The sequence below is a fragment of the Monopterus albus genome, unplaced genomic scaffold (assembly GCF_001952655.1).
Source record: "Monopterus albus unplaced genomic scaffold, M_albus_1.0 scaffold1.1, whole genome shotgun sequence".
Taxonomy (NCBI): Eukaryota; Metazoa; Chordata; class Actinopteri; order Synbranchiformes; family Synbranchidae; genus Monopterus; species Monopterus albus.
In genome coordinates, this window is record NW_018127881.1 from 895,760 (window position 1) to 919,554 (window position 23,795).

Here is a 23,795-nt window from a genome sequence, read left to right on the forward strand (position 1 = left end):
CTGAATACTTTCCGTACCCACTGTATATACAGGATACCAGTGTGGGCCTAATTTACCTTATTACATAGCATCCTCCGCAGTGTGACATAGCATTGCTAATGCGAAAACAAGATAATGTTCTGTAAACCTGACACTATCCTGTACCATCATAAGTCTTATGAGGAGCTATGCATGGAAAATCCTGATGCACAAAAGCATACAAACACAGGACACACAGTAACCACCATCCTAATTAATCACCTGGAGCTAGGGTTTCATGGTATACCATAGCATGAAAATTGATGGTTTTCATACTGTGCACATTTGCACATCCATGTACATTAAAGGATCAGCTTATCAAATTAGATACTTATGAAATCCCTGTGGATTTTGATAGGGCAGTGGACACACATGGCCTTTGCCTCTGTATGAGAAAACCCAGCATTACCATCTCATTAGCCAATTTCTTCCTCATAAAATGAATTATAGCCAAAGGCAGTGTTATGTAATACTGGACATTTGACATAGCAAGAAAGGACAGCTTTAACACCAAGGTCACATTAAACAATTTAAACACAAACTAGAGGTCTGAATCCTCTGTATCATGGGGCTCAGCCAACAATTATCTCATTACCTTATTTGATGATGTTTTTAATGTTTGTTCTTAATTAACTTTTCCCATGAGATAAATATAGACCTAGGAAATATACTGCAGTTTGGCATTGTTTTTCAAATATGAGGAGTTTCAGGCATACAACTCATATTTTGACAATTTTCTCATATAAAAAGTGTACTCTTTAGGGTGAACAGGCTAATATGTAATATTACCACCACTATTAGTAGCAGTGGTGTTCCACAACTACTAATGATGGAGAAGAAATTCTGTCAGCTTAGGAATATTTTAAGATAAACAACAAAAACAAAAGTGAAGCTGACTATCAGCTTTGATTCTCTGCTATGCTGTGTGTGTCTATAATAGGGACAAACAATGACTTTAGAATATTCGAACAGTCATTAAATTAATTTTTTTTTTAATATTTCATGCAACTATGAAACAAGGAGCCACTGTTTTCTCTTGCTTTTACAGGCGCCTGAAAATAATCCAATAATGAGGTCAGTATATCATTTTACTACAGCACCAAATACAAACAGCAGAAACATGCAGCAACTACACCTATCAAAAAGTTCTGTGTGGAACTTCTTCAAGAAAATAAACCAAAATAAGGTGCAGGGCAAACTCTGCCAGCTTAAGTTAGCATATCATAAATCAACAGCAACTATGCACAGCCATTTGAAGGTGAGGTATCCAATAAACAGTAGGGTCTGCGGATGGCAGATCAACAGTCAGTGGCTAGCTTTGTCGCCGAAAGAAGAAAGTTTGATGATCGACATGCAGAGCAATTAACAGCCCTCATCACAATAACGGCAAATGACATGCTACCTATTAGCTTTGTCGAGGGGGAAGGTTTTCAAAGTTTCATGGTATTTGTTCAGATGGAGATTACAGTCCCATCAAGAAAAACAGTCAGGATACAACTGGATCAACTGTATGTACTGCATGGGGAATGTATGATGATAATGAATGTGAGCTGCACAGTTATTTGCCAAGTGCTGAAAAGATATCTCTGACCACAGATGTATGCACAGTGTTTACAACTGAATAGTATGGTATGTGACAGTCACCTGCCATTATATAAGCAACTGGTCCGGTTCATTCACACTCCTAACAAGGTTAAAAACCACTGTATAACAAGTTGTGTTGTGTGTTACAGAAATTCAGTCATTTACACATTATATTCAAATAAAATGGTGGTAGTGTTGTGTTTATCACAAAAACTTTTAAGGTAATTTGCACAGCCACCTATTATATATTTTATTTAATCACAATCAGATGGTAAATATCAGGAAAATTAAAAACTTTCTCTAAAATCACTGCACTTTTATGGTAACTAATTGTTATAGCAGAAACACTGCATTATTATTAAGTAGGCTCTTTGTATCGGTACTCAGTATCGGTAAGTACTCACATGTAAGTTCTCGTACTTGTTCTAAAAAAAAGTGGTATTGTGCATCCCTACTATATTCTGCTTCACTGCAAATAAGTCAGTTTATGAGAGCACATTAGATCCACCTTTCCTACTGTACGCTGAACGACCTCCATTTTATCTGCCTTTAAACTCATAAAGGATCTGTATACCCTTTCCAAGAGAGAACAAAACGTACACATTTAGTCGAGATGGTAACATTTTTCTCCTCTGCTTCCTCTCAGGCGGCACATGGATGATGCTTGCAGCAGTTTATGAAAGATGAAAGGGCCTGTATTAATAATACATTTTGAACAGCTAAATAATACATGAAAAAAAAAAAATCTAGTAAGGTGGCACTTCCAGGTGCAACTACCACCATTAACTGCATCAACTGGCAGTTGACAATTCATACAAGAGGAAGAATGAAAAGTTAGTGTCATGTACTAACTTAGACTTACTTCACTTTTATCATATGGCTTTTTCTTAAGTGTTGTTTTAGTGTTTTAACTTTATTTGGCCTTCAATTGTATTTATTGTGAAGCACTTTGTAACTTGTTTTTGAAAGGTGCCATATAAATAAAGGAACTTTCTGTAGACCTCTGTGTTAAAACTGTGGTGAAGTACAGAGCAGGTTATAAAACCTTTCCTAATGCTTTAAAGTGTTTGCAGGAGCACAGTGACCACAATAATTGTGAAATGGAATAAAGTTTCAACCACCAGGACTCTTTCTAGAACTGGCCAAACTGGAAATGAAGGGCCTGGGTCGGGGAGGTGACCAAGAACCCAACAGTTAGTAATTTTTAAAAAATTAGAGAACCTGCTGAAAGGAAAACCATCTGATCAATCAGGCCTTTATGATAAAGTGGCATGAGAGAAGCCACTTTGAGTAAAAGGCATTAACAGCCCACTTGGAGTTTGCCAAATAGCTTTTAAAGGACCATGAGCATGAAGAAAAAGTTTCACTGGTCTGAATGGACAAAAAGCTGAACTCTTTAAGCAGAACTCACACCATGTCTGGTAAATAGTGGGCACTGCTAATCCCCTGGCTAACACCTTCCCAATGGTGAAGCATGTTGGTGACAGCATCATACTATGAGGATGCAAGACTCTGACTGTCCTTGAGTGGCCCAGTCAAAGCCCAAACCTAAACCCCTATGCCTATAGTAGAAATACACATACCATCACTTTAACGTAGGGTTGGCAATCCCAGAAAAACCAGCAAGCGGAAGATCGGTTTTTAAAGTAAACAACTGAAGTCCCACCCTTTCATTCTGACTTCTCTTCAAAGTCACTCCTCCAACACACAGTTTCTTTATGTTGTCAGTGCATTTAATGTATTCATTGAGATCAGGATAGAAAGAGATTTTTAAGATGCTGTATGTAATGAAAAATGCTTCTGAAAAGATCCAACAACCCTACCTTTAAGCATTTATCTTGTCATTGCATGTTTTCCTTAGAAAACAGAGAGCCCACACAAATGTCACAGTTACACTGTCTTCTCGTTTCTCAGTCAAGCAGAGATAAAGCATTGCTTTTCCAATCCATTAGTTGTATTTGACATTTCCAAATGAAAGGGTTCATTGGGGTTTTACAAGAACAGTAGTTCTCAGAAGAAGAGAATGCTTCATATACTACACTAATCATCTCTATCCACATGGTCCAGCTGCCCATTTTCTAATCACTCTTTAAGGCACATCTGTAATAATGGCTGCTGAGTGGAAGAGCAATTAAAATCCATTTACAATCCTGTATCTGCAACAGCACAAGCTAAAAAGTCAAAAAGGAATGAAAAAGAGCTCAAAAGGGTCCATGGATGGCATTAAGAAAAGAGATGTTTAAAAGACACTGAAAGCTATGTGCTTACATTTTCAAGTTCATTTAAAAAAATGTGCAAGATATAATCATCCTCATACTGCCCATGCTGTTTAAATAGTACTTTTGCTATACTCTGGCCTATAGATGCAAGAAAAAGTAATGGCACCGTTTGCACTTTCCTGGTTTTCTGCATAAATTTGTCATGAAATGCGATCTGATCTTCACCAAATTCACAAATATCAATAAACACAGTATTTCTAAGCTGATAAAACACAAACAAACAGTCATGATGTTTCATGTCTTTATTGAACACACCCATTAAACACACAGTGATGGTAAAAAAAAAGAAATGGCAACACTAGGCTTCTGACATCACTAAATGCCAAGTGAAGTCAGATGTTGGCAAACCTTTAGTCCAATCAGTGAGATGAGAATCGAGGTGTACGGTGGCTGACACGGTCACAACACATGCAAAAGACACAACACATGCAAGACACAAACGCGGTATTGAACAAAACACATGCAAAAGGAAAACGCTGCATTAACTGAAAACACATGCAAAAGAGAAAACGGAAATAGGGGGAGCCCGATCGCAATGATGGGTTCATCCCAACATTAAGGAAGTAGAAGAAGAATAAGTAGTGAATACTACCGCGAAAATTAAGAAGAATACTACGGCAAAAGAACTAGCTAAGCTAATTTAAGTTATTATAAGAAGAAAAAGAACAAGAAGAAGACCACGGGGCATTTTCAAGGTTACAGAAACGGTACGTTTTCCATTAAGTTCCTTTTTAAATAATTGCCCGTCATCTCTTACGGTACTATAAAAGAGCAACAAATGTACCTAGCTAAGGATAGTGTGCCACAGACTGTGTTTAACTCTGATTAGCTCACGTTAAACCTAGTAACTCGGGATAATAGCGTTAGCTAACTAGTGTTTCTGTATGGTAAGCAGCGTAGATAAAATGGATAAAAAGGTGCAGTGAAATAACTTTTATTTTCAATATATATAAAGTATATAACAGATTTTGTGCAAATCAGGTGTGCAATTTCAACGTTAACTTTAGTTTTCTCTCATATACTGTACAGTCTCCTTATATTGGACCTTTCCAATTTTAGTAACTCTCCTCTTCTTCCCCACCACCACAGATGTATTGTCCATTCTGCGGATCTGCATGTGTTTTCCGGTTAATGCAGCGTTTTCCTTTTGCATGTGTTTTCAGTTAATGCAGCGTTTTCCTTTTGCATGTGTTTTTTGGTTTATGCAGCGTTTTCCTTTTGCATGTGTTTTCAGTTAATGCAGCGTTTTCCTTTTGCATGTGTTTTCCGGTTAATGCAGCGTTTTCCTTTTGCATGTGTTTTCAGTTAATGCAGCGTTTTCCTTTTGCATGTGTTTTTTGGTTTATGCAGCGTTTTCCTTTTGCATGTGTTTTCAGTTAATGCAGCGTTTTCCTTTTGCATGTGTTTTCCGGTTAATGCAGCGTTTTCCTTTTGCATGTGTTTTCAGTTAATGCAGCGTTTTCCTTTTGCATGTGTTTTTTGGTTTATGCAGCGTTTTCCTTTTGCATGTGTTTTCAGTTAATGCAGCGTTTTCCTTTTGCATGTGTTTTCCGGTTAATGCAGCGTTTTCCTTTTGCATGTGTTTTCAGTTAATGCAGCGTTTTCCTTTTGCATGTGTTTTTTGGTTTATGCAGCGTTTTCCTTTTGCATGTGTTTTCAGTTAATGCAGCGTTTTCCTTTTGCATGTGTTTTCCGGTTAATGCAGCGTTTTCCTTTTGCATGTGTTTTCAGTTAATGCAGCGTTTTCCTTTTGCATGTGTTTTTTGGTTTATGCAGCGTTTTCCTTTTGCATGTGTTTTCAGTTAATGCAGCGTTTTCCTTTTGCATGTGTTTTCCGGTTAATGCAGCGTTTTCCTTTTGCATGTGTTTTCAGTTAATGCAGCGTTTTCCTTTTGCATGTGTTTTTTGGTTTATGCAGCGTTTTCCTTTTGCATGTGTTTTCAGTTAATGCAGCGTTTTCCTTTTGCATGTGTTTTCCGGTTAATGCAGCGTTTTCCTTTTGCATGTGTTTTCAGTTAATGCAGCGTTTTCCTTTTGCATGTGTTTTTTGGTTTATGCAGCGTTTTCCTTTTGCATGTGTTTTCAGTTAATGCAGCGTTTTCCTTTTGCATGTGTTTTCCGGTTAATGCAGCGTTTTCCTTTTGCATGTGTTTTCAGTTAATGCAGCGTTTTCCTTTTGCATGTGTTTTTTGGTTTATGCAGCGTTTTCCTTTTGCATGTGTTTTCAGTTAATGCAGCGTTTTCCTTTTGCATGTGTTTTCCGGTTAATGCAGCGTTTTCCTTTTGCATGTGTTTTCAGTTAATGCAGCGTTTTCCTTTTGCATGTGTTTTTTGGTTTATGCAGCGTTTTCCTTTTGCATGTGTTTTCAGTTAATGCAGCGTTTTCCTTTTGCATGTGTTTTCCGGTTAATGCAGCGTTTTCCTTTTGCATGTGTTTTCAGTTAATGCAGCGTTTTCCTTTTGCATGTGTTTTTTGGTTTATGCAGCGTTTTCCTTTTGCATGTGTTTTCAGTTAATGCAGCGTTTTCCTTTTGCATGTGTTTTCCGGTTAATGCAGCGTTTTCCTTTTGCATGTGTTTTCAGTTAATGCAGCGTTTTCCTTTTGCATGTGTTTTTTGGTTTATGCAGCGTTTTCCTTTTGCATGTGTTTTCAGTTAATGCAGCGTTTTCCTTTTGCATGTGTTTTCCGGTTAATGCAGCGTTTTCCTTTTGCATGTGTTTTCAGTTAATGCAGCGTTTTCCTTTTGCATGTGTTTTTTGGTTTATGCAGCGTTTTCCTTTTGCATGTGTTTTCAGTTAATGCAGCGTTTTCCTTTTGCATGTGTTTTCCGGTTAATGCAGCGTTTTCCTTTTGCATGTGTTTTCAGTTAATGCAGCGTTTTCCTTTTGCATGTGTTTTTTGGTTTATGCAGCGTTTTCCTTTTGCATGTGTTTTCAGTTAATGCAGCGTTTTCCTTTTGCATGTGTTTTCCGGTTAATGCAGCGTTTTCCTTTTGCATGTGTTTTCAGTTAATGCAGCGTTTTCCTTTTGCATGTGTTTTTTGGTTTATGCAGCGTTTTCCTTTTGCATGTGTTTTCAGTTAATGCAGCGTTTTCCTTTTGCATGTGTTTTCCGGTTAATGCAGCGTTTTCCTTTTGCATGTGTTTTCAGTTAATGCAGCGTTTTCCTTTTGCATGTGTTTTTTGGTTTATGCAGCGTTTTCCTTTTGCATGTGTTTTCAGTTAATGCAGCGTTTTCCTTTTGCATGTGTTTTCCGGTTAATGCAGCGTTTTCCTTTTGCATGTGTTTTCAGTTAATGCAGCGTTTTCCTTTTGCATGTGTTTTTTGGTTTATGCAGCGTTTTCCTTTTGCATGTGTTTTCAGTTAATGCAGCGTTTTCCTTTTGCATGTGTTTTCCGGTTAATGCAGCGTTTTCCTTTTGCATGTGTTTTCAGTTAATGCAGCGTTTTCCTTTTGCATGTGTTTTTTGGTTTATGCAGCGTTTTCCTTTTGCATGTGTTTTCAGTTAATGCAGCGTTTTCCTTTTGCATGTGTTTTCCGGTTAATGCAGCGTTTTCCTTTTGCATGTGTTTTCAGTTAATGCAGCGTTTTCCTTTTGCATGTGTTTTTTGGTTTATGCAGCGTTTTCCTTTTGCATGTGTTTTCAGTTAATGCAGCGTTTTCCTTTTGCATGTGTTTTCCGGTTAATGCAGCGTTTTCCTTTTGCATGTGTTTTCAGTTAATGCAGCGTTTTCCTTTTGCATGTGTTTTTTGGTTTATGCAGCGTTTTCCTTTTGCATGTGTTTTCAGTTAATGCAGCGTTTTCCTTTTGCATGTGTTTTCCGGTTAATGCAGCGTTTTCCTTTTGCATGTGTTTTCAGTTAATGCAGCGTTTTCCTTTTGCATGTGTTTTTTGGTTTATGCAGCGTTTTCCTTTTGCATGTGTTTTCAGTTAATGCAGCGTTTTCCTTTTGCATGTGTTTTCCGGTTAATGCAGCGTTTTCCTTTTGCATGTGTTTTCAGTTAATGCAGCGTTTTCCTTTTGCATGTGTTTTTTGGTTTATGCAGCGTTTTCCTTTTGCATGTGTTTTCAGTTAATGCAGCGTTTTCCTTTTGCATGTGTTTTCCGGTTAATGCAGCGTTTTCCTTTTGCATGTGTTTTCAGTTAATGCAGCGTTTTCCTTTTGCATGTGTTTTTTGGTTTATGCAGCGTTTTCCTTTTGCATGTGTTTTCAGTTAATGCAGCGTTTTCCTTTTGCATGTGTTTTCCGGTTAATGCAGCGTTTTCCTTTTGCATGTGTTTTCAGTTAATGCAGCGTTTTCCTTTTGCATGTGTTTTTTGGTTTATGCAGCGTTTTCCTTTTGCATGTGTTTTCAGTTAATGCAGCGTTTTCCTTTTGCATGTGTTTTCCGGTTAATGCAGCGTTTTCCTTTTGCATGTGTTTTCAGTTAATGCAGCGTTTTCCTTTTGCATGTGTTTTTTGGTTTATGCAGCGTTTTCCTTTTGCATGTGTTTTCAGTTAATGCAGCGTTTTCCTTTTGCATGTGTTTTCCGGTTAATGCAGCGTTTTCCTTTTGCATGTGTTTTCAGTTAATGCAGCGTTTTCCTTTTGCATGTGTTTTTTGGTTTATGCAGCGTTTTCCTTTTGCATGTGTTTTGTTTAATGCCGCGTTTCTGTCTTGCATGTGTTTTTTGGTTAATGCAGCGTTTTCCGTTTGCATGTGTTTTGTTCAATACCGCGTTTGTGTCTTGCATGTGTTGTGTCTTTTGCATGTGTTGTGACCGTGTCGGCCACCGTAGAGGTGTGTGTGTTTATGCAGAAAACCAGGAAATTGCAAACAGCGCTGTTACTTTTTCTTGCAAGTTGACTGACTTTTATTTAACTACTGGTTTAACTGAAGTAAAACAAAAATAATCTACTGAGAAGCATATTTTTTAAATAATTAAGATTTAATGTACCGTCTTTATTGCTGGCACACATTTTCAACTAAACAAAATTACAACCAAAAAAAAGCCCATGCGTCCTTCCACTAAGGCGGACAAAAAGCTTGACACAAGAACTAAAAGAAATATCCATTTTTCTTTTACAACTGTATTTTATCCATATTAATCCTGAATTTTCTTTGCTCTATGTACTTTGGGCTTTAAAGTTTGCTAATTGGTCATATGTTTTCAGAGTGTAACCTAAACAATAAAAACCAAAGTAGATGAGATTCAGTTATAATAACTAGTACCGGTTTAATGTCACACCATCTATTTTTTTTTTTTTTTTTTTTTTTCTTTTTTAACAATTTTTTGTTATACATTTGTTAAGAGCCTTAAACTATTCTGGATTTCCAATATAAAAAATGCAAAGCAGCATTACTGTGGGTAGATCCTAGCTTCTAGCAGATTAATAAGAGAAAGGAGAGATACTGTTTGTGTATGTACATGACTTTCTATGGCTGTGTGGACAAATTTTAGTTTGAAACCACTAGACATTCAAAATCCTCACACCTTAAAAGGGCTGTTTAAGGGGTTAAGGTTAAAATTAGACATTGCTTAGGTTCAGGGGCTAAGGAATGCATTATGTCAATGAGAAAATGTATGTGTGTGTGTGTGTGTATGTGTGTGTGTGTGTGTGTGTGTGTATTAATTACACTGTGAGGACCATTTGTTTACACACTCACAATGTGGGGACTTGCCTTCCTCGTGAGGACCAAAAGCCAGTCCCCACGATGTAAATCATTGACATTTACAGTGAACACTAAGGTTAGGGGTACAGTGCTAGGGTTAGGCAAATAGTAGTTATGGTCTGGGTATGTCTCCAGGACATGAATGTAAGTCAATGTAAAGTCCCCAGGAGGGAGGAAAACAAATATGTGTATGTGTGAGGACCTTGACTGTGCCCTTGCTGATGTAAGTAACACTTTAGCAGTCAAAGGGGTTGAAATCCAAGCTGTTCCCTGAGGTTCTTCTGCTAGTCTTTAACACCCTGTTCGTTTTGTGTGTCTGTGTGTGACATCCAACAAGATCTTTTAATATTTAAACATCATTAACAGCTGCACTGCTCTCTCCCTTTGTTTGTTTCTTTATTGACAGAGTAGTCAGAAAGGGTGTGGTAGAATCACTGCAAGTAAGACTCCTACTGAAAAACAGAGAAGGATGTTCTATTAAATCATGGTCATGAAAATGGAGGAGATGCTGCCGCTTTCGCATTTATTAACTTACAGAACATTATCCACAGCTCTTCCTTGTTAAATTAAATAAAACCAGGGTGAATCAGGATAGTGCACTGTAACATGTACCGCAAAGGCCTTAGAAATAATTAGATATATGTGTTCTTAAGTTGCTTAATATAAAGACATTCAAATGAGACTATACAAGACAAAAATTAAAGAAAAAACATAACCACAGGGTATCTGAAATGTCATTAGCTCCAAATCTTTTTTTTTTTTCTTACTTGCAAATGTATATAGCATTTAAGTCTCTGCTATAGTTATGGAAATTACTGAGAAATCAAAGTTCATTTTTGAAAAAGCAACATCAGCTCAAATATGATGCATCTTGATGGCTTAGTGGTTAAGATGCATATCATATACTGTAAATGAAACAACCTACATTCTGCGCTGTCAAAGTAGCTAATAAAGCACAAATAGTCAATTATACATAAATACAAATTCACTGAAATATGTGCCATGATGTTTTACAAAAGTGTAACTGTGTCTACACTGCAAGTGTAGCTTGGGCAACATGATTGCAGAGCTGTAGTAGCAGCTTCGGTGCTCTGTGTCTAACAGGAGCCATTCAGATGTACTAACTTGTAGACCACCCGTGTTTTGGAAGTACACAGAGTTCTACACACCACCAGTGTGGTTACGGTACACACATAAAACACAAGAAAATAAATATGAAGCATAAATCTGTTCTGAAAGATACAGACAGTGGAAAAATGCAGCTGAAATGCTTTTTATGTAGACACACTCTAAGCCAGACAAAACTCATTTTCACACTAGTATACAATCAAATGGAGCTTGCCAGACATTTGATACATGCTATATTTCTGGACAGATCAAATACAAATAATGTGCATGAACATATTTATTAACCGAGTACAACAGTGTGTGTATCTAATGGTTAGGTGTGTTAGAGAAAGGAAAGGATATTATGTGTCTGCTCTACCATATGTGTATCCAGGATAAAAATGTATTTGTGTAAAGGAACAAAGAGAATACAAGAAATGCAGGATCTGAAAAAGACAAAAGTAGATTTGCTGTCAGCTCACCGTGTTTGTCTCTAGCTGTCTGAACTTACCTGGCTTTGGAGAACAGATGCATGCGAGTTAAAGGGAAGGTGAGCCACAGAGCTAGTCGGTGGCACCTGCACCCTGGAGGTAGTTTTATGTTGTAGCCTGGCAGTGGCACCATACTCACTACAGTCGAAGTTGCTCTTCCATACCATTACCTATAAGGTGAATAAAAACTGTTGCTTATACCAAAATAATACACACATACAAAGAATGACATGTGCTACACAAACACAGTTCATTACCTGTTCATCAGAGCCTCCAGAAGCAAAGTACTCTCCTGTCCTGGAAAAGGCCACACAGGTCACTGGACCCTGCGATGAGCGAAATAAAACAGAGAGAGGGAGAATGAAGGTGTTGCTACAGTAAAATCATAATCAAATTGCAACTATGAAAAGTCAATAAAGGACTAAATAATGAACAAAAAATACAACAAGCACTGAGATCTATGCTGTACATTAAATGTGCAAACCATATGATGAGGCTAAAATAATTTGGCAAATAACTGATTAGTTTATTCACAGATCAATCAGCATCTAATTTGGTCTTTTCTTGTCCATTTCATTTCTCAAATATAAATAACAAACATTACTTAGGTCCAGTTACTCAATTGTCTTTGTCATATTTTTGATAATAATATTAAAAACAGAACATCTTTAGGCTTTGGGGTGTTGGTTAGACAAAACAAGCAGTTTAAAGACATAACTTTGAGATTTATCAAACTGTGATAGTTTTAACCAGATATTGTTTTTAACATTTTAGAGACAAAATTATTAGTCCTTGTGAAAATAGTGTACTCTATGGGTTGAATTAAGGTCCTTTATTTATTTTCCAACCCTATCTGCGTGAATAATAAATTATACAAATAGTTAAAAATGTCAACATCATTGAATATTGAAAAAAATGAGTAATTTTGGGAGACACTTACAGTATTACATACTAAGGTTTGTGAAACTGTTTCTGCCTGGAGACACTTCTGCCAATGTGCTACAATTGAGATCAGATGGGAGATACAGTATGTTGGCAGACTCAGCAAAAAAAATCAAAGTGCGCCATTATTTTCTTCAACTGAGCAACAAAGCTGAGCGCTCATTATGTGGGTTGAAACTACGGTTCTTTCCATGGTTCTACTAGCTCAATAAGGAGTCATTTACATCTTCACAAAAATGTTGAGCTTCAGCAGCAAAAGGACAAGATGGAGCAACAACAAAAAGACTTATTTGTTGCTCTTTAATGTTCAAACAATGACAGAAAACAATGGGAACAAATAGCTACTTTAATGACTAAAATGATTTCAGATGATATGCTTCCTAATAGTATTGTCAAGGAAGTGGGATTTCAAAGGCTGATGGAGTTTGAGGAAACCAAATACACCATGCCTTCATCAAAGACAGTTACTGGGCAAACTGAGAAAAAGTGCAACGAAGCAGCTACTGCTCTAAAAAGACTTTGATGGAAGCCAGTGGCAATAACAACTGATGCATGGACAGCTCTTGAGTCGGAGACATATGTCACAACAGTTTGGTTGCGCGCGCACACACACACACACCTCTATTATCTATACATCTCTCTCTATATATACACACTGTACAGTATATCTATCTATCTATACACACACACACTACATCATGACTAAACAAATAATCGACTTATATGGGCTTGACGATTCACACTCACCTAGATACTACACAGAATACAATGACAATGAATAACAGAAATCATTTTCCTTCTGCCAGGCAATATAACGGCCATGAATGTGTAGGTGTTAATGATGTACAATATGCAAAAAAAACAAACAAAAAAAAAAAACGCTATATATATTTGAACAAAACATAAAATACAGTACTAAAAATATGTATGCCAATCACACCTGCTTCAAGAGTTACACTGTATATAACAAGACAAGATTCACACGTCAGGCTCTAGCAGCACAGGAATCAAGAACAGAAAGCAGAGACTCAGTGGGGTGAAGTCACACCAGCATCACCTGAGGATATCAGAGGTTTAGCATGCAGTGTGTGAGTGTCACTGTGTGGTTGACTATGTTAGAGGGTGTGCACACGTGAGTCTGGAGTACAGACAGACTCCAGCTTTACAAACTCAGAAAACATGCTCTGTCTTGCGCTATTCTTTTTCTACCTCACAATGCAAAAAGGGGTCCAACGATTACAGCACGAGCCCTCTGACTGTGTTTGAAGGGAGGACGAAGGAGGGAACAAGCACAAGGGAATAACACAAACATGGAGGCTGCTGGGGAGAAAAAAGGAGCTGTGTTCTGTGGCTCATCCCCAGGCAGGCTGGAGGAATGGTTTCCCAGAAGCACCTGAGAGAAGCAGACGTTGTCACTATGGCAACGCGACAGCCTGACAGACAGCATGTTCTGTCTCTGGTCTGACTAACGCCTGCTGCCAGGCTGGCACTTGCAGTGGCCAGACACACACACACACACACACACACACACACATGAACACAGTCTGACAGGGCAGTGAACTTAACTGGCACATTTTAAGTACTAATAAATGAACAGGAGTTGCAGAAACCAGACAGGCTCCACATGGTGTGCTTTATAAAATTATGACTAACAAAAATGATTACATGCTTGCACAGTTTTTATTTTGTACAGTTATTTATTCAAAATGTGCCTCTAAGAACACTTAAAAATACATTTCTATCACTGATCTCACATGAAATACTGTACACGTTACAGCAAGATTGCGGCAATGTAGTCTTGTTATGCTTTCTAAATAACAATTCAAATAAATCAAAACAAAGAAATTGTCTGAGAATGAATGTCTCTAATTGCAGCTTAGGAAAGGAACAAATAGCACTAGTACACTATCAGCCAATTATGAATTTTACTTAACAGGAATGATGTTAGGAGACAAATGGGATGAGTGCTTTAGAACTGAAACAAGTAGCTGAAAATAATTTTCCAAGAAAAAAGTAAAATTAACAGCATTCAGTTTTAAGAAAGAGGACTATTTTGGAATCACGTTTTGTCTTGAGCTGTCTTGAGTAGACAGAAAAAAGCAATTAAAACTGAAATCAACTAAGATTTCATTTTTAGGTCATATCACCCAAACCAAGTTCCATCCGTTAACCAGTCTAAAGCAGGAGCACATTAAAGTATGGAAAAACACTAGCATCTCATCTCTTTCATGAGGTGCTTTATTGGGTCTCAAGTGTAGTTAGGTACTAAGTTCAAAACTTTGTATAATACTGTATAAAATATTTCGAATCCAACTATAAAAGTCAGCAGCAGAAATGAACCTAACTTAACATGATTTTACCCAGCCAGGTAAGGATCCTCCTGAGGCTAGGTAAACAACACTTTTGTCAAATCCAACAGCAACACTCCCTCAGAGCCTCTATGTGTTTTCACACAGAGTGCATGCACATAGGCAGCAGAACACAACGAAGCAGACACATAAACACACATAAACCTACACGCACACACTGAACAGATGGGGGTCTCTCCCATCTCTAGCTATGCAACTGGAGAGACAATTAACACCCTGAACACTCCCAGCACCAACAGATTGGTGGAGTCACCACTGAGCCAAAAAGAACAACAACAGAAACAGTGACACAGTGCAGGAGATGTAAAACCTGGAGGTGTGAAGAAAGAAGGGGGAAAGTGTTTGTTTTTTTTTGACAAGCAACTATAAAGAAACACAGATGACAGAAAAAAAGCAGAATGAGAGACAGGCAACGAGTACAGAGGGGTGAATAGACAGCCGGTCCACATGTGGTGCTGGCACGTCACTGATTTCACCAACTAGACAACAAGCCAGTTCAAACAAGCAGTTACAGTCAGTGAGTTGTCCAGCTAAAATGTAAGTACATCAGATGTAGGAGACAGGGAGGGGGTAAGAACAAATTGAGCAGGCCAAGGAGAACAATGAGAATGAAAATGACAGTGGTAACGCTAAAACTTCTACAAAACACATGGAGGCAGAGAGAAAGGAGCATTAAAGAAAAATAATGGGCCAGAAACAGCAAGGAAGCTGAAGAGCAGAAGATGAGGAGAGGATCCAGAGGAACAGAGGCAGTTCAGTTTCCTTCCAACAACCCTGTGATGAGTCGTCATCAGTGGGCTGCCCCTCTCCTGGCAAGTACCACAATACACCATGTACAAAAAAGGCACCATACACACACATACCCACTTCAGAGGATCAAACATGCACAAAGGAGACACACTCGCACATAACTGTACACATTAAACTCCACACACACACACACACACACACACACACACACACTAGAGAACAGCAGAGCAGTCATGACTTATCATGATCACGACCAGGTAAACTGTGCATAGATAGATAGCTCTGTGAAATATCTAAATCATATTTGTGTGTGTATGTCTACCTGGTGTCCGTGCAGTGTGTACAGTAGCTTGCCCTCTACAAGGTCCAGTATCTTCACTGTAGAATCACTGGACGCAGTCATGAGGAAATTACCGCCCGGGTGGAAAGACAAGCTGTTCACAACGCCACTGTGGACTGAAAGCACACACACATAAACAATGTAGTTCAGACTTGAGTGTATCCTTCTGATATTTAAGATAATAAAGTCATAAAAACCATGTTTATCAGGCTTTACTCTACTCTGCAGTTTTACACATTCACTTTTTCTAGCCATAGAATCATTAAAAAATAATCAATCAAAATTGTGACAGTGTGCAACTCACAACTATTTTCATTATCAATTAATCTGCCCATTATTTCTCGATTAATTGTTTGGTCTATATACATATAGAGTAAAAAATTTTAAATCCTAAAACATTCTCTCCTATATTGATTCTAGTAGGATCATTTCTTTCCCCTTTCCTCCCATTACCGAAGGTCACTTCAGGGGCTGTTAAGAATACTGTCTTGGTGAAGGATCCCACTGAAGTGCACTGCTGCTGTTCATCACAATCACACTGCCCCAGTTGTTGTGTAACTTAAGAAAGGCTTTCCATCAGGTTTACATACAGTACTTATAACAAGTAATCAAAACCGCCCCAGACTTAAAATAATTCTACCATAGACAGCAGCAGACATGACAAGCAACATAGTCCCTCTGCTGGCTGCAACATGCTATGACACATTTAAGACATAACTGATACTTTTTGCTGAAAAAGATGCTGAAATGTTGCAACCATATGTATTGAAAGCAGAAGGAATGTAGTCTCAAATATGGCTAGAGAGCAAGTTAAACACCCCAATAAACACAAAACCAATTGAACTACTGGCTAAAAGACTACTACTGTACCATACTGACTATTCATGCCTCCTAGAATAGTCCGTATTTAAAGACTTTCCTAATCACAAGGCTTAAACCACACATTAAACAGATTTACTTGCCATTGTTTGTAATTCCTGATCATTTTCATGGGTATCTAACAGCTACTACACCACACACACAAAACACAAATATACACAAAAAGTTCAAACACAGTTTAACACTTTACTACTACTACCACTTTCGGCTGTTCCCCGTTGGGGGGATTTAGAGCCACTAGTCAACCTAAGCTGCATGTCTTTGGACTGTGGGAGGAAACCGGAGTACCCAGAGGGAACCCACACAAGCACAGGGAGAACATGCAAACTCCGCACAGAGAGGCCCTGAACCCTCAACCTTCTTGCTGTGAGGCAACAGTGCTAACCACCATGTAACTATGCTGCCCAAAGCACAGTTTAACATTTTATGGTGACTAAACTGGTGATTAACTATAATATGTAACACAAAGCACTGTGGAAAGGAGAACAGAGAGGAAAAGCTTTTATCTTCATGCCCAAGCCTCCTTAGACAGATGTGATTATCCATTATTAGATCTCACAAGCGAAATACGTTTAAGACAGCTGCTTAGAACAATCAGACTGAGTGGCAGACAGCCAAAAAGGAATCAACATTTGCTTTATTGAATATGCAAGAAATCATGAATCTTGATTACCACTTTAATCATGGGCTTTAAAGATTGATTTTATCCTGGTGTTGTTTCTGTTGCTAGGTGAGACTTGACTCTAGCAGAGTATTCTAAATACTGCCTATATACACTTTTTGAAGTGTCTTTACCTTGGTAGTGCTGTAGCATCTTATGGGACCTGATGTCCCACACCTTGACAGTGTTGTCTGTACTGGCTGCAGCAATGCATGTTCCACTGGGATGGAAGTCCACATGGTTTGCATAACTTAGGAGAAAAAAAAACACAGAATTTAACAAAATGAGGTGTTTGATCAAGTTTTATCAGAACTAAAATTCATTATTGCAGCAGGTCAATTCAACTTACAGAAGACCTTTGTTTTGAAATACCATTGGGAAACATCCCCTTGAGAACATTTTGAATTGATATACTTTTAAAACACTTTGCATTTAAGATTTTATCTGATGATTATAGAGAAGCTTGTCATGAGTTAGTGTGTTTTCAATGACTTTGTTTTGGGAATTTTCACAGGAAGGCACATACAGTATATATTATGTCACGTTTTTCTGTTGTAACTGATACATCAGTGCAATCAATTTTTCAAACAAATAAATTGTATACAGGGTATAATGGACTAGATCTTCAGCATTTATAAGTATAAAAGAAAAAAAACTGACAAAAAATATAGTTTCTAACTGTTCACTTACTGCATTTCTTTCTTCCACATGTGTACATAAAATGCATCTTATTTGCAGTTCTCACCCAGCATGTTCATAGAAAGAATGAATGCACTCTCTGTTGTTCTTGTCCCACAGCTTTATGGTCTTATCATCACTGGATGACACAATCAAACGATCATCGGGAGAAAACCTGTAAGAAATGTTCCGGATATGGTAAAATGGCCCAACACTAAAAAATTAGAAAAGATTTTGTGAAAACATGTATAGGATGTTTAAGAGATCAAACATTAGAGTATGTGTAAACATAACAATACCAAAGTAGAAATATATGTATAGCTAATGATATCTGACTGCCAAATCTGTATGGTTTACTGTACTATGTATTGACAAATGTGTATGTGTGAGTCTCATACTTGGCACAGCGGACCCAGTTGATGTGCTGGTTCAGTGAGAACAGGAACTTTTGCCTGTGAACGGTCCACAGTTTAATGGTCTTGTCGTCAGAGGCTGTGACCAGAGTCTGTCCGTCACCAGAAAAGCTAACACTGCGCACGGTGGCAGTGTGAGCCCTGAATACTGTTGACTCAGCCTTCCTGTACATATATACACACACACACACACACACACACACACACACACACACACACACACACACACACACACACACACACACACACACACACACAAAGGAAGGCAACATTAAAGTTTAAGACAACAATCAAAAACCAGTGTGTGTTCTGCAATGTGCGCCTTCATCTGTGCTGGCAGAAGCAAGACATAAACAGCATTAAGCTAAACTATCTAGTTTTGTTGCTTCTGTGAGTCAGCATCAATGTGCTTTATGACAGCAAACTAGTATAATACTACAATAGTAAGTGATAACAGAGATTTTTCCAACAAAAACAAGGGGAATACTTCAAAACTTACATGCTGGGCACCCAAAGACGAACAGTCTTGTCTCTGGAGGCAGAGGCCACCAGGTGGCCAGAGGGAGAGAACAGAACAGACATGACAGCATCTTTGTGTCCATCAAAGCGATATGCTCGCATCTGAGGTTTCATGTTCCAGATCATCACGCAGGAGTCCAACGAGCCTGTGGCTAGGAGAGGAGGGAGCTGAATGGAGTGAACACATTGTATATGACCACAGAAAACATACCATACACAAAGTAAAATATAAAAACAACAGCAAACAGATAAAACAAATTATCTGGATAAACACACACGAATACACTGAGAAAAAAAAGTAGTAACAGTTACCAATCTGCTTCATGTTGCAGCTAAAGTCCACACTTGTCACTGTGTCCCTGTGACCTTTGAAATGTCTCTCTAGGGTTGGATCAGACTGTATAGAAAAAGAAACAAAGACACCATTGAAAACCTGGCATTAACTTTGTATTTATTTCGTTTCACTACCAAAAAATTAAAAAAATCAAAAATCACCAAAATCGTGCATTTTCTGCTACAACAATACTGGCTGAAGTTGGAAGCACAACAGCCACGGAGCGGCGCTGTTTCTCATGAGACTTGGTGCTAGACCTCAAAGCCTGTTTAAATTCCTGAGAAATGAAAGGTATTAACACTCGTTTTGACGCTTGCAGGCAAGCTGAAGTGAGCTGTCATCGCTGACTGATTATAATAAATTAACATGCAGTGGTGTCTTATTTTGTATTCAGTCCTGCTGTTACTAAACAAGAAAATGTCATAAATATAGACACTGTAGATCTAACGTTTCAATCCACTTGAAATGTCCTGCATTTTACCTGTCAGGTAGTCTCATTTGGTAGTTTTAGGTAGTGTAATGGAAAAACAAAGACCGCATTGGCAATGTCTGGGCTTTAGGTCTTTAAATCCCATTTATGAGTGCAGGATTTATAAGCAACCTGAAATGAAGCGCTGCCTGAGAGGCCAAACTCCGGGCATAATGTTGTCGCAACAACTGCTTGTGTCACCAAGGAAACGTGAGTTGCGGCGCTAGTTAGCCGCTAACCTCGGACAAGGAGGAGGAGAGATATTCAGTGCTGAATGTTATTGTGTAACGGGTCATCTGTAACATGGCAGAGCTGCACATTATAGGTCAGATCGTCGGGGCCAGTGGTTTCCCGCAGAACAGCCTATTTTGCAAATGGGGAGTTCACACGGGAGGATCATGGCGTCTTCTGTCTGGGCTGAAGGAGGGTCAGACTCAAGTGGATAGCCCTCAAATTGGGGACATGGCGTACTGGAGTCACCCGATTGATCTGCACTACGCGACAAAGGGACTCCAAGGATGGCCCAAGTTTCACCTCCAAGTGTGGCACCAGGACTCCTTCGGACGCTGCCAGTTGTACGGCTACGGATATTGCCATGTCCCGTCTAGCCCCGGTCATCACCGCATAAGTTGTAAGACCTGGAGGCCGCTTGGCTCCTGGCAAGAGCACTTGGCCCAAATGTTTGTAGGCGGAGGTCCCCAGCTCCGCAGCCCGGACCTCATCTACAGCGGGGCGGACCGATACAGACTGCACACCGAAGCCATGGGGACTGTGGAACTGGAGCTTGGCGTTATCATGAGACATTTTGACAAATATGGCGTCGACAGCTAGCATGGATGCAATTGAAAAGACTTTAGGAAGTTGTGATGGATTACATACTGTGCAGGCGGTGGTCCAATTTGTTTTCATAAAGGTGTTTTAAGTTTTTGTAAACTGCATTTGTGTTTTTATATTCTGGCTTTATCAAAATAAAAATACTATCACCTTAACGAAGTTGGTTCCATGTTTATTATTTTCAATAGCTGAAAAAAGGTAAACGAGTAGGGGTGTGTGACGATACACTTGGCTCACGAGACAAGAAGATGCATGATCTTGTGTCCTCGAGAAGGAGACTAGACAATTTTTTAAGACATATTTTCAATTATGAAATATATTACTCTTATTTGGGTGAAAGTCAACGGTAAACTACACACGAGAAACGAACTTCAGCGCTGTGGCTCAAGTAACAAACATGCCCTGCAGTTACACTCACCAGCGCAGAAGTCATCTTTCCTGATATCGTAAACAACCATCCAGTGAGAATGATTTGATGTTATTCTGACTGTAACAGCCGTACTCTATTTCGCTATTACGACGAATTAAACAGACGATATTGTCCCGCTGGCTCACCGGTCGGCTAATGTTGGCTAACAGCTAGCTAGTAGTTGCTGACAACAACAGAGTTCAGTTTACGCGCCGGGATTGGGCGCTGAGCATCTGGTCGGATCTCTTAAAGGGAAAGTCGTACTGCTAATAACGTTTTTGTCTACAACAACTTCGATGTCACAGATATAATACACTATAAGTATACTAAAATAAAATGCTATACAGCTGAACAATCAGGGCAAATTATCTAAATAATCAAATCAGGGTTTTCATACAGGTCACCATTACCGCTAGGTGTCAGCACTGACACAGCACTGTGTTTAGCACTGACAAATCTTGTTTTTGAATGGATAGCTTGATATAGACAATTTTCTGTTGTTACTTTTACATAAGTGAATGTTGTGATTCTCCGACAACAGCTACAGGCACATGGTGCTTTGACAAAATGTAGTCTAACAACACTTATCATGGTGAAATGGTGAAAGACAGCCCTAGGACAAACTGATCCTTTGTTAAAACACTCCTCACACTCTTTGAGCATTGTATGTACAGTAGTTCTTCTATGCTGGGATACTGCCTGGCCTAGGTTTGCAGTGTTATAATTAGATTCAATACGTACATTTAGGAACACATAGTACAAAACTGAAACAAAATTAAACATTATAAAACTGGTCTAGACACAGAGACTGGCCTCAAGACTGAGCTTCAAGATGAAGTAATAAAGCAGAGCCCACCTTAAGGTCCTTGTTATGTCAGATGTGCTTTAGCGATGTACTGTATATTCCCACATCCTATCTAACGTAGCATAAACCAGGTGAAAGTTTGCAAGGTTGGTATGTATCACTTGTGCAGATGTTCAGCATGTTGTCACCATAGTAAACATATTGGGGGCCTCAGTGAACGTAGATCAAATCAGGCCATTTTGGCTGAAGTGTAATGCTGTTTGTTTAAGAAGGTATGGTCTGGCATTCTGCCAAAAAGACAATGCACACCCAATATGTAGGGGTACAACAATGTAAAACCAGTAAAGAGTAATCAAAAGCTGCATAGACAAATAATGATACGGAATTGTATTTCCTGGTGAATTCAGTCAAGGAAAAACCCATTCTGTTGATCTGTCCTGTGCCAACATGAAGCCTTTCTTTAACTGAATCCCCTGTGAGCCTTTTCAGCTGGATGGCTGCTTTGTCACATAGCAGCAGTTTATACCGCAAATACTGAAACAGGTCACCTATGACCAACTGTAATTATGTTATTTTTATGTCATTTTCACACTATGCAGTCATGTTTCTGATTTAATGTTACAGAAACAAGATACACTTTATCTGGTAATTGCTTCTCAATATTAAGAAAATACTTTAATTACTTATGCTTGGGGGTACATGAATGGTCTTTTATGCAAAGGTTTTTACAAAGCTTGCCAAACTGGATCCAACCTGATGAGGCTTGTTAAGCAGTAACACGAAACCTTAGTTAAAAGATATTTTCTTCCTTTTACAAACTGTACAGACTATACTGTATGTGAGTCAAGGTTCACACTCCCTGTTTGCTTCACATTGAAAATGTAAATTCCCATTCAATTCACAAGGACAGTCAAGAATTCCCCAACATACTGTAATAAAACAGGCAGTGGTTTGTTATTTTAAATTGCTTCCAGGAAGGCACCATCATCCGCATTTATTTTATTTAAAGTACACAGTCAAATCTTGACACTTTGTGTCAGACACACCCATATGTGTGAGAAGTAATGAGGAACAAAAACAGATGAATGAATCACAAGTAATTATATTTTGAATAGTTGCCAAGTAACTGGGTGGTCATTAACTATCACAAAAGATGTTTTACATAAACAGAGTCTGGGCTTGTTCCACAGACACTCTCCAGTAAGAAGATGTTTTTAATGCTATTTGTTTAATCTGGAGTCATTTATGACTGCTATTTAAACCTGCAAAGGCCTGTAAGCTTATCAACAGGCCCAAACAGAATCTGCACCTGGAGAACTCTGACCACACCTTCACTGATTTTGGAAAAAAAGTATAAACTCAGAATGTAAGCATGTGTTTGCCCCTGCCTGCATGTGCACAACAGTTATGTGAGGTTAAGCGTTTCAGTCATTTTTTAAGTGAAGAATCTGATATTCACATCTACATCACACCTTCTCTGTCTAGTGCTTCTTTTTCATTCCTTAAGCAACAATCTGTGACCCTTCTCATGTTAACCTTCTAGAGCTCTTCCCCTCAGCAGCCTATGTGAACAACCCAGCTTGCTTTTTGTGCTTAATTTTGTAAAGAAATAATCGTTGATAGTTAAATGGAGATCTTCTTTTACATTACAAGAAAAAAAGTCACTCTGCAGTACTCCACAGATTTCCATCCTGAATCACTGCAGGAAACTGTTAAAAGAAAGTCTGCAGATTCCATTTGGGCCTCGTTATTACTGTCAGTTTTCACTAGGAACCATATGATTTTATGGAGCTAAGAACTGTCCTTGTTAGCTTTTTCTGTTAGCCATAGTGCATGAGAATACTCAAACATTTGGAAATTTGTTTATTATTTGCTTTTGCATGTGTATGTGTGTGTTTTGTTTTTGTCAACATGAAAAATTCTTTTCAGGGCATTTATTGCGGGAGTGTTGTATTAGACTGCATTAGTTTTAGCCAGGTGTACCTAATAAAATAGCATCCAAGTGAACAATAAATTATAATTAAAACATGAGTAAAAAAAATGTGCTATTTGGATGTAAAAGCAATAATTCTCTTCTGAATTTATGTTCCTCTTTGTCCCTGGTATTGTGTGCAATACAGTGGGTACGGAAAGTATTCAGACCCCCCTAAATTTTTCACTCTTTGTTATATTGCAGCCATATGCTAAAATCATTTAAGTTCATTTTTTTCCTCATTAATGTACACACAGCACCCCATATTGACAGAAAAACACAGAAT

The 23,795-nt window shown here is 38.5% G+C and overlaps 2 protein-coding genes across 4 annotated transcripts in view; one reads left to right on the top strand and one right to left on the bottom strand.

Annotated features, from left to right (window-relative positions):
* poc1a (POC1 centriolar protein A) overlaps positions 1-21,132 on the bottom strand; it is a 35,890-nt gene extending 14,758 nt beyond the window's left edge. The window contains exons 1-10 of one of the 3 annotated variants that reach the window (XM_020619105.1): positions 20,742-21,132; positions 18,999-19,083; positions 18,667-18,838; positions 18,153-18,332; positions 17,822-17,929; positions 17,211-17,326; positions 15,519-15,652; positions 11,393-11,461; positions 11,156-11,305; positions 9,503-10,698 (exon numbers count right to left, since the gene is read on the bottom strand). In XM_020619105.1, the coding sequence (XP_020474761.1) occupies positions 10,501-10,698; positions 11,156-11,305; positions 11,393-11,461; positions 15,519-15,652; positions 17,211-17,326; positions 17,822-17,929; positions 18,153-18,332; positions 18,667-18,838; positions 18,999-19,083; positions 20,742-20,756 (1,227 nt within the window). In that variant the 5' untranslated portion in view covers positions 20,757-21,132 and the 3' untranslated portion in view covers positions 9,503-10,500. Of the gene's footprint in view, positions 1-9,502; positions 10,699-11,155; positions 11,306-11,392; positions 11,462-15,518; positions 15,653-17,210; positions 17,327-17,821; positions 17,930-18,152; positions 18,333-18,666; positions 18,855-18,998; positions 19,084-20,741 lie in introns of those variants that run through there. The other 2 variants (XM_020618953.1, XM_020619036.1) reach the window with 2 other exon arrangements.
* b9d2 (B9 domain containing 2) lies at positions 19,543-20,468 on the top strand. The gene has a single exon (XM_020619221.1). It carries the CDS (start codon positions 19,793-19,795, stop codon positions 20,318-20,320), a length of 528 nt encoding a protein of 175 aa, XP_020474877.1. The 5' UTR covers positions 19,543-19,792; the 3' UTR covers positions 20,321-20,468.
* Positions 21,133-23,795: the final 2,663 nt, after the last annotated feature.